Source organism: Copidosoma floridanum, unplaced genomic scaffold, assembly GCF_036245765.1.
Source record: "Copidosoma floridanum isolate Cflo_tuat_1 unplaced genomic scaffold, Cflo_Japanese_pri ptg000013l, whole genome shotgun sequence".
NCBI lineage: Eukaryota > Metazoa > Arthropoda > Insecta > Hymenoptera > Encyrtidae > Copidosoma > Copidosoma floridanum.
Genome location: NW_028321890.1, coordinates 19,364,919 through 19,376,700, shown reverse-complemented (window position 1 = coordinate 19,376,700; position 11,782 = coordinate 19,364,919). Strand labels below are relative to the sequence as shown.

Here is an 11,782-nt window from a genome sequence, read left to right as displayed (position 1 = left end):
ATGTCAAGAATACTTTTCTACGCGACAAAAGGGTGTACAGACCCTTCCCTATTTAAATCTCACAACTTGTACGAACACCTTGTAACTGTATGTTACATAATCCAGGGGGTGCAAACTGTACTACAGTACCAATTTAACTGGGTAACCGTTCTCCCAAATAAAATTTTGTTTTTACACCGTATTTACTGAGACCTGTAGCTGAAAAGAAGGCAGTAAAAAGGCCAGTAGCTAAGAAATCGGCCGGTGAAAAGAAAGTTGCAGCGGAAAATCGGTAGCTGCCAAAAAAGCTGCGTCTAAGATACCTAAATCTGGAAAAAGAGTGGAAAAGCTTCAGCTGCGAAACCCAAGTCTATGTATATATATAATTTATTTATAAAATGAAGATATTCCTACAACACCACAAGGTAAGTTCAGGTAATTTGAGATGCTGTTAATGGTACAAGAATAGACGCTATCCATTTTTATAATAATTGGAATACTCGGCCACATCCATAACCAGGAAAAGTGAAATTGCTTAAGAAACCGTAAATAATCGAATGGAAGAATAGTTTCATAATTATTAATTACTTTATCAATTTTTCACAGCATTTACGTCATCCATAAATTACTTTTATGAGTTACAAGTACGCCGTTAATTCACAAAGATTCAGCGTTTAACTTAGTAAATAATTGTGTAAATACAGTGAAATGTTTGAAAATTTTTTTAAAACTGATACAATGACTTTACCGATGAGCTACGTGTTGGCTTCCCTCGAAAAGGAAGCCTCTGTAGATGTCCCAACATTATAAAAAAAAATCCACTGTTAATTTTTAAAAACCGAATAAACGATTGGTTGGCATCCTAAGTACTCATTTCATATAAAAAAAAAAAAAAAAAATAACCTGTACCATTAAAAATAATGACGAACTTTTGCCGATATTTTTGTGTTTTATAAAATTGTGTAATATATACTGTATTGATTCTATATTCTCTGACTATTTACCATGTATATGTCATGCAGTAATTGAAAAAATAGACCGGAGTAGTGGCTCAATATTTCATTGCAGTCAAGTCCTGTTAAGTTAGCTCATGAGCTGCAGCGCCACGTAGGGGCCGAGTATTGTACTGCGTCAGTTAGATAAATGAAATATAATTATAAAATAACTCTCTAGAATGAAAAGAAAAAATTACAAGCTTTTACAGGAGTTAAATAAATGTATGCAAGTGCTTCAGTTCGAAATAATGATATAGAATTAGTTTTGTTGATGGTCAAAGAATCATAATTAGAGAAAGCAACAAACCTGTGCTTAATAGGTTATTGGGCTTCTCAGCAGCATCAGAAATGATCACTGACTGCTACCGACGCATATCAACGCTTCAGTCAGGGAGAGCGCTAACTCAAAATGATCTTCAAGAAATAAAAGTGCAAACACAGATTGAAAACTGAACGTGAGTTAGCACTTTCTTGAAGGCAACTTCAAGTTAGAGCTTTAGTTGACTAATGCGTCGATATGTTTATGAAAAAAGCATGGTATTTTATTTGCTGGTTTTATTTGTTGTATTTTGATTTTTCAACAGCTCAAATTACCAACTTTATATCGTTATTTCAAACTCAAAAACTTAAAATGACTTATTTCACTCTTGTGATTACTATTGATTTCTTTTTTTTTTTTTCATTTTCTGATGGTTTTGTTATGTGATTTTATTCCACTAACCTGGTTATTTAACTAAAAGCTGATCAGAGTCTCTTCAAGAAACACAAGGAATAAATCTTATGTGACCCTGAGTTCACCATAAAGCAAATAGCAAGCTATGCAACAATACAACTTTCAAGATGAAGAATTAACTATGATCCTTAAAATTGATATTAATTTTACTTGACACCAACAATTAAACTTCAGTTATAAGTGCTGAAATTTTTGTAACTTATTAAATAAAAAGATAACCTAAAGATTAAGGTCAGCTTTAATAAAAATTAAAAATCACTGATGTTGAGACCATATAAAAAATTTGATTTGCTTCATATGATGTATATATTAAAAGTCAAACTAGATAATCGCTATTGACTAGTCCTGACTGTTTTAAAAGTAGTACAAAATTAGTTAGATATTTCCAAGACTAGTGGTTATAGCATAACATCAATAAGTATAATTGTGTAGGATGAGTTTATCATCTTAGATTGATATTTAGTACGCTATTACTCCTTTGAGTCATACTATACGTTTTTGAATAACAAATTGGAGACTTTGGCTTAAGTTTTTACTCTACCAGTATTTAAAATTTGTTCACATGGAAATGACTGATTCTACATATAATTAAAATCCAAGCACGTAATGAGTTAAGATAAAAAAAATCAGACATTAGAGCCAACAAACAAATTGTTTGGTCTCCAAAGGAACTAAGCTGTTGAAAGTTTTAAACAAGAAAAAACTGAATAGACATATAGAAAGGGAAAAAAATGGGAGAGAATTTTAGAAGAAAATCGATCAGTGATCAAGTGTCGGTTGAGTATAAGATGAATATTGAGTTGAGTATATACTTACTTGAGTGTGCATGAAGACTTTGAAGCTAGTGACCACGCGAAGGGGGTTGTCCTTGGTAATTCTCGGGATTCGGCGGCGGGTCCATGCGTGTACAACGTCCATGAAGTCGTAAAATTGAAGATGTTGATGAGACGAGGGCCTGGAGATCATCACTTCTGCAGCTTTTAAAGGCATATCCAATATCCAACCGACCGGAGCCAACGTAATCAACACTTCCGAGAAAGGACATGAAGGAGAAATATCACTGGGCCGCGAAAAGAGCACAAATAAGACAATAGAAATCGACGAGTTCACGAACACAAAAATACAAAAAGACACGTATGAAAATTTCAAGTTCATTTATGGACACAGAGTTTAACTTAAGTCAGTACTGTTCGCAAAAAAAACACAACCCTAAGTGCAAGTGTATTCATTACCTACAAGATTTATAAGTGCAAAACCTACCTACTCAAAGTGGCGGCTTTGCTGCCGGCCGCGTTGCTCTCTTGCAGCACTCTCATCTCGAAGTCTCTGATAGTCTCTTAACCTTAATCTCGAGTCTCTCGCTTAATCTCTTACCTGTTTTTAAGCATTAAATGCAAGACAGACAAGATCAACCAACCAGAGAAAGTTACAAATGTTTCATACTTAAGTGACAAGTCATTTTACATAATTGGCAATTTCGTAAATGCTGCCAGCAGTTAAAATACTAAATACGTAGTAGGTCGTGGTAACGCCGCAAGGTCGGGCGGCGCTAGCGTCAACCTGTATACTAACTCATAACTCATAACTGTCCGAACTGTCGGTGAATGTGAATTCCGCAGCGTTACCGCCGTTACCACGAGTACCTCCACCACGACGTACACGTAACTGTAGGTATGTAGGTACATAACTTATGTACGTAACGTAAATATACGTAACTTAAACTGCTGGCAACATTTGCGGCATACAGCCTCTGATTTTATTATCATTCTGGTAAAGAGAGCACGGTGTAAAATATACGTGAAGTTATATGTAGTAGTATAGTAATCACTACTAATTAGGGCCATATGGTCGATTTTATTAAACCATATTTATAAGTAGAAAATCTATACTTTTGGAGATCGATTTGTGAGTAAAAAATAAATTGTAAACTTGCCGCAAGTAGCACAAACATCGTCAACTTTTTATTAAATATCTAGATAATTAGTTGCGGCTGGTTTATAATTGACTAAATGGCTCTACTTTAAGTTATAGTTATAATTATTTGGATCAGCGCCATCTAGCGTTAGGGATTTTTGAACTAAAAAGTGGCCCTAAACTTTTGACCCACAGCATTAGCGCTTAGAGCCATTTAACCAATTATAAACCAGCCGCAACTTGAACTGTAGCTATAAAATCAAAAAATAACAGTACATGTGTTTTTGGCGGCAAGTTAACAATCTATTTTCTACTCAAAAATTTATCTTTAAAAGTATAAATACATAGGAGGTCGATTTTTAGTAAAAAATGTCTTGTTAACTTGCCGCCAAAAACACATGTACTGTTATTTTTTGATTTTATAGCTACAGTTTAAGTTGCGGCTGGTTTATAATTGGTTAAATGGCTCTAAGCGCTAATGCTGTGGGTCAAAAGTTTAGGGCCACTTTTTAGTTCAAAAATCCCTAACGCTAGATGGCGCTGATCCAAATAATTATAACTATAACTTAAAGTAGAGCCATTTAGTCAATTATAAACCAGCCGCAACTAATTATCTAGATGTTTAATAAAAAGTTGACGATGTTTGTGCTGTTTGCGGCAAGTTTTCATTTAAATTTTTACCTGCGAATCGACCTCCAAAACCATAAATGTTCTACTTATTTTATTCGGCTTATAAAATCGACTACTTAGTAGTGATTACTATAAGTACTACTATTTTACTATTACTTCTATTAATGATTTTTGTTTATACAAGGGTGCCTTGTGTAGGGGCGGGGGAGGGCAAGGATCAAGATGACAATTGCATTGCACACACGTTTAATTGATTGACAAGAAATATCTTACGTTGTATTTAACCTGTTGTTATTATCGATAAGTAACGTGTTGAAATAAAGCAAATATAATATGAGCATGATAATGTTTTTGTGTAGCTCTGTGAAAAATTATGTTGATGGGTATCCCTGCATGCCATAGCAAACGTTTACTTCAAACTAAACATACTTATTTAAACACTAGTACTGTTGTGATGATAATCAGGAAATGAAAAACATCACGTCGTACCACACGAATTAATGTACTTTAAAAGAATGCAATGAAATTATATTAATAAAATTCAAGAATGTTTTTTTTTTCGAAAAGTTCATGATTTCAAGTAGTATATCTTAAGGAAGTTACCAAGTTTTAGTCGTATAAATGTGTGTTAAGGGCAATTACTGTTACTTAAAAAGCTATCTGTTTACTATAACTATTAAATTATCTTCCGTTATTAGTAAAAATTACATATATGACATGTACGTGTGTACACTTGTTACCAAAAAAAAAAAAACAAAAAACTACAAGAAACTTATACAAGCTTTGGATCATCATCCATCAATATGTTTTCTTTGATTTTTTTCTAGGATATGAAAAATCGTGCATGTTATGATTGGGTATATTTAACTTCAATGAGTTGAACTTTTTTCCTTGTATTAATTCATGCAAATATACTAACGATTACATGGCTCTACTTTAATTATTACAATTTACAGTAGAGTCATTTAATCAATTATAAACCAGCTGCAACTGATGTCATAGAGATAAAATATAAAATAAACGTTGTTTGTACTATTTGCGGCAAGTTTGCAATTCATCTTTTACCTAAAATCTACTTCCAAACGTATAAATATATAGGTCAGTTTGTGGGTAAAAGATAAATTGTAAACTTGCCGCAAACAGCACAAACATCGTCAACTTTTTATTAAACATCTAGATAATTAGTTGCGGCTGGTTTATAATTGACTAAATGGCTCTACTTTAAGTTATAGTTATAATTATTTGGATCAGCGCCATCTAGCGTTAGGGATTTTTGAACTAAAAAGTGGCCCTAAACTTTTGACCCACAGCATTAGCGCTTAGAGCCATTTAACCAATTATAAACCAGCCGCAACTTAAACTGTAGCTATAAAATCAAAAAATAACAGTACATGTGTTTTTGGCGGCAAGTTAACAAGACATTTTTTACTAAAAATCGACCTCCTATGTATTTATACTTTTAAAGATAAATTTTTGAGTAGAAAATAGATTGTTAACTTGCCGCCAAAAACACATGTACTGTTATTTTTTGATTTTATAGCTACAGTTCAAGTTGCGGCTGGTTTATAATTGGTTAAATGGCTCTAAGCGCTAATGCTGTGGGTCAAAAGTTTAGGGCCACTTTTTAGTTCAAAAATCCCTAACGCTAGATGGCGCTGATCCAAATAATTATAACTATAACTTAAAGTAGAGCCATTTAGTCAATTATAAACCAGCCGCAACTAATTATCTAGATATTTAATAAAAAGTTGACGATGTTTGTGCTACTTGCGGCAAGTTTACAATTTATTTTTTACTCACAAATCGATCTCCAAAAGTATAGATTTTCTACTTATAAATATGGTTTAATAAAATCGACCATATGGCACTAATTAGTAGTGATTTCTATACTACTAAGTACATATAACTTCACGTATATTTTACACCGTGCTCTCTTTACCAGAATGATAATAAATTTAGAGGAATTGCACATTAGAAAAAGTAGGAATGCTAAGTTACCGATTACCGTTTCATGTAATTATTGTAATTGAAATTTGCGAACTGTTTTCAGCACCAAATATCTTGCCAAACTTCTGAAAATTACGAAGTATACCATTGGATCCCATTTGATTTATTGCGCGTAGGCGTATTGTAGCAAAGTGACGCGTACGATACTTGTGATTTCTTCAGGATCTAATAAATCGTACTATTCGTGATAGTAGTTTAGAACAATACCATTAAATGGTTTGCTATTCATGTAGTTATTGGTACTAAATGCCAGGAAATTTAAAAACCACATACTTTCTTTATTAGTAAGTGTTGTGTAAAAAATGCGAACAGCTTTTGGTAAGGATATAATTTATTTTATAAACAGCATCATGTAAAAATAAACTTATGATAAAAGCTTGTCTGTACCACACGTTCAACAAGGACAGTCGAAAAATACAAAGATTTGACTCTGAAAAAGTATAAAAATGCATCTTTAAAAAATGCAGTAACAAGTATAGTAGATATAGATACACTTTCTTTCATATAAACTAATTATTCCCAAGTGCTAGTTACATACTTCTAGCATTACATAAATTCTTTCAAAAATTACAAACTTGCGTCGAAATAAACCGACCGACTTTTTACTGCTGACCATAACAGTAGTGATTCATCCGACGAGATTATTTACTGTGGATGGAATTTCTTTTGAGGGTCCTTCGCCATGTCGTAAAGAAGATCGCATGGCTTGAATGGCTCACCATAGTGGGTTGCAAACTCTTCCATTTTGTTCACCAATTTATGCGCGCCATAATAGTCAACCCAACGGAACGGTCCACCAGTAAATGGTGGGAAACCAAGACCAAACACGGCTCCGATATCACCTTCCAGCTATGATAGAAAATATATACGTAAGTACATTTGTAAAATACTTCAGTATTACGGGATTATCTTTTACTTACAGGATTGGCTAGTATGTTTTCTTGCAAGCACAGTACAGCCTCGTTGACAAATCTTGAGACCATTCTCAATTGCCTATCTTCATCGGAAGTGCTTCCCAATGGTTGGAGAGTGTATTTCTTAATAATATCTAAGGCACCTGGGTTGATGTCTCTGTGTTTAGAACCAGTCTCATAAACGAATATACCTTTGCCGGATTTTCGACCTGGTTAAATGATATTGAAATAATATGATGAGTTTGGCTATTGGTACTATTATAATAATTTCTGAAAATTATTGTTTTTACCAAGATATCCTGCTTTGACCATGTCAACTAAGATATTTTCATTCCCTCCCTTAAATCTATCTCCAAGAGCTTTCACAAGATCAACGCTGATATGAGAACCTACATCGAGACCAACTTCGTCAGAGAGCGTTGCAGCCCCAACAGGAAAACCAAATTTCTTGGTGAGCTTATCTAAATCTATAGGGTCAACACCCTCCTACAAAATAAAATAAAACAATATTTTAAACACGAGTTATAAATTGTAAAGGAAAAAGTGATGTTTTTTTAACATAAATATTTACCTGCATCAACCTGACCCCTTCAGTAATCATGGCTGATAAAATTCTAGTTGTATAGAATCCTGGACCATCACCAACAGTAATAACAACTTTTCCTTGCTTAAGACCAACGTCCACGGCTGCTTTAATCGTTTCTTGGGAAGTACCTTTGTGCGTAATGATTTCCAAAAGTTGCATTTTGTCAACTGGTGAAAAGTAGTGCATTCCAATTAACTAAACCAAAGTAATGAGCATACGTTTAGAATACGTCAAGTATCAGTTTATACATTAAAATAGCAAAATATTAAAATATCAATCATTACTCTATCAGGTCGACCACTTCCTGCAGCGATCTTTGTGATGGGTATAGCAGAAGTGTTTGTCGCAACTATACAATGTTCCGGAGTGCTTGATTCAATTTCTTTAATGACTTTATGTTTGATACCAAGATCTTCAAATACTGCTTCAATGACAATGTCGGTATTTTTAAACTGGTCATAGGACAGTGTAGGTGTTAAGTTGGCGAGGAAGATCCCTTTTTCGATGCTGCAAAATAAAACAAAATTGTTTGTTTAGCGTAAAAAATGTTTACCATTAAACACAGGACAGGTAAGCTTAATTTATATACTTGTTAATTTTTTTTCTTTTAACGGCATTGCTCAAGCCAGTCTGTATTTGAGCGACTCCCCTGTACAATCCATTGTCATTTGTATCCTTCAGGATGACATTGTAACCTTTGTCAATACTCACATGAGCAATGCCAGCTCCCATTAAACCAGCTCCAACAACAGCAATATTCCTGAATTACAATCAATTTTGTATAACATTTTTTTAAATTTTATATCAGGTAGAGTATTGTTTTTCTTACTTGACTGGAGTTTTTGGAGCACCAAACCGATTTTTTTTGCATTCCGTTTGTCCAAAGAAAAGACTAATCAAGCCTTTGCTCTGTGGAGTCATTGCCAATTGTGCAAATCCCTTGGCTTCTGCTTCATATCCTTCTTTAGGTCCCTTGTCGATTCCAGTGCGAATTACTTCTAAAATCTTCAGAGGAGCTGGATAAAGTCCATTGGTTTGTTTCATGACAGTAGCTTTCGCCTTTTTGAATACTTGCTCTTTGACAAAGTTAATGGATAAGACATAATTCGTCAATTTGTCGATGGTATTCTTTGGACCTCTATCAATTTTAAGTTTTCCATTAGCAATATCTTTCGCCACTTGAACCGCAGTTTCTTCCAAGTATCTTCTTGTGCTGCAAACACAAGTGATATATTTTAATACAGATCTTTATGTTTGTTTTAAAAGCTAACGTACTTTTCCTCTGTTGTGGCTATTCCGGGTCCCAATCTATTTACAAGGAGATCAACCAGTCCAATTTTTTTCGCTTTATCAGCTTTCAGTGTTCTACCTGTCAACGGTATGTCTAGGGCATTTGGCAGTGAAACTAGTTTCGGTAGTCTTTGGGTACCACCACCACCAGGAAGCAGGCCAAGCATTACTTCGGGTAAACCTAAACCAGTCTTGGTATCTTTTACTGCTACGCGATAATGGCAAGCTAATGCTACCTGCATTGTAACAAGACGTTTTGTTATTATTATAATTGGAAAAGAAGTAAGAATAAGAAAAATTTACCTCCAGTCCTCCACCCAAGCAACTGCCTTGGATGGCAGCTACAATGGGTTTTTTACTTTCTGAAATTTTGTTGAGAATCTCTTGTCCGTTCTTGGATATGTTATAAACACTCTCTTCATCCTTGCAGTCCCTCAACATAGTTATGTCAGCACCGGCAATGAAACAATTTGGCTTATCGCTTATAAGTACAGCTGATCTTACAGATGGATTGTTCTCCACATCTTGTAATATTGATCTTATTTCTGACATTACTTCCCAGTTTAGTGAATTCACCTGAAGTTATAATTATTTTAACAACGATAAAAACGATAAAAATTGATGACTCTTTCATGTTATCTGTTAAGTAATTTTCAGAAAGAGAAGTGATATTATACCTTACTCCCTGGGGAGTTTATAGAAATAACAGCTACATCTTCAGCAACTTTGTACGAAAAATGTTTGTTTTTTGATTCTGTAGCAAGGGTGCGAAGTGGTTGGTGAAGGGCTGAAATTAATTAAAAAATCGCATGTTATTTGATGCAGGTTCCGTAGGCATTGAAAATTTATAACTCATATTATTACATAAAGTCAGTCATCGAGATATTAATGGATTTAATAATAAGTTAGGGTTAGGTAGGTATAGGCCAATTTATATCAAGTGCTCCAAAATTGCATGAGTATATAGGTATATATAAATGGAATGTTACATTCCAATGAATCGTAATCTTTTCCATATACGAATGTATTTATAGTAAGTAGACAATTTTCAATTACTTTCAACATTTAAGAAGGAAACAGCGATAAACACAAAAAGATCAAATGATGTTTAGTGATGTATAAAATTCGAAAATACTTTTGCTGGTTGAAAATAATATAGTGTTCATAAGTATTTCAAGTAAAAAAAATGAAATCATCAACCAACACAAAGGTCATTGGAGAGTAAGCAAGTTGAATGCAAGATTGTAGTCTGTAGATATTGGCAGTGGGTTAAAAGAACAAAATAAAAATTTATCTCTTGGGAAAAAAAACACAACTGTGTTGTAAGTACAACATGAGTGTCTGGAGCTAGAGATATAAAAGTGAGAAGGAGAATGATGAATGACTTGGCATCTTAATCATCATGCATTCTGCAGTACCAATCTTCCACCGGGGAAAAAAAAAACAATACAAACTTGGTTTATCAAAAGTAAAAGAACAAGGGTCAGACGTACCTGCCCGGGTAATAAAGTTCACGTTGGTGCGGGAAAAACGGGCGAGCGCCCCAAAAAGCCGACAGCTGGCCATGATTCCTTTTAATAACGATCAGTCAAGGTTTCGCTTCGCGAAAAACTCGTGACCTGTCTGCTTCCTTTTTTATTTTATTGTGACTAACGAGGACAGACGTTTACTCTTTCCACGGCATAAGTATAAGTAAGTAAATCCACAGACAAGCCTCTCTTTTCTCGCCGATTGACGATATGACGATCTCTCTCTGTCACTGTGTTGTCACTGTTGTCTAATGTAGATAATCCATTAATCTATATCTATATATATGTCCCACTACCTCACATACTCCTATACTTCATGGTTTTATGCAGGTTGCCAGTTACTTGCCACGGTGGTACCTACTGTACCCTCTGTACCACCCTGTATATGTGTGTGGCCAATCAAGGCCCTGAATGGGCCCTGACTACAATGTGTAAGTTTGGTGTAGAACTATAATGTAAGACCGTTAGCGCGAAACTGTATATTGGCAATATTGGAGATTGGAGCTATTCACATAGACATTTTTTGCATATTATTTCAGTGTGAACGTTCATATTGAAAAGGGGGTTCCACTGTTCCGCTAAACTCAAAGTGAGTGAACAGACTGAACAGACCTCGCGCACTGAAACATGACGTCAAGGGTTAGATCTGAAAGCCGTAGAGAATATTTATTATTAATATATGTAAGCTTTGGAGTATCACCCCGATTCCTTTTCTGAGTAACAGTAAAAAATCACCCCAATTTTTTTTCGTGTAAGTGTGAAAAAACATGTTGAGTAATTTGACGTGTGACACGATTCATATACGATTAATAGTGTTTGGGTGACCCAAATTTGGGAGCCTTGCTTGGCTCTTGGTCTTGGGTCACAGGGTCAGTTAGGTCATACGCTCCAAACAGTCCGAACACACCTTCATCGAACAAATCTATTAACAGTATAAACTTCTTTAGAAATAGACACATAATAGAAATATACTTAAAATGCCAAAACATGTGCAAATGTTGACACATTTTATTTTAGTCGAACAATAACTACTTTAGAAATATTCTAAGTTTACTTGTCATTTTAATAACGGTTATTGAAGTCTTTAACCAATAACAAAGGTCTTTCAAAAGTAGTTTTGGAGTACATGATTTAATAAGGTTCGTAATTGCACATGATTCTCAACTATTTATTTCTTGTTAAAATGTTGTCTAATAAAAAAGACA

General features: G+C 34.3%; 1 protein-coding gene across 1 annotated transcript; it reads right to left on the bottom strand.

Annotated features, from left to right (window-relative positions):
* Positions 1 to 6,515: 6,515 nt before the first annotated feature.
* On the bottom strand, positions 6,516 to 10,804 carry Mtpalpha (monolysocardiolipin acyltransferase Mtpalpha). The gene is made up of 11 exons (XM_014359065.2): positions 10,542 to 10,804; positions 9,726 to 9,835; positions 9,352 to 9,624; positions 9,034 to 9,284; positions 8,588 to 8,971; positions 8,348 to 8,518; positions 8,043 to 8,265; positions 7,744 to 7,953; positions 7,463 to 7,658; positions 7,179 to 7,381; positions 6,516 to 7,107 (listed from the first exon to the last, which is right to left on the bottom strand). The coding sequence occupies exons 1-11, from the start codon at positions 10,612 to 10,614 to the stop codon at positions 6,904 to 6,906; spliced, it is 2,298 nt and encodes a 765-aa protein (XP_014214551.2). The 5' UTR covers positions 10,615 to 10,804; the 3' UTR covers positions 6,516 to 6,903.
* Positions 10,805 to 11,782: the final 978 nt, after the last annotated feature.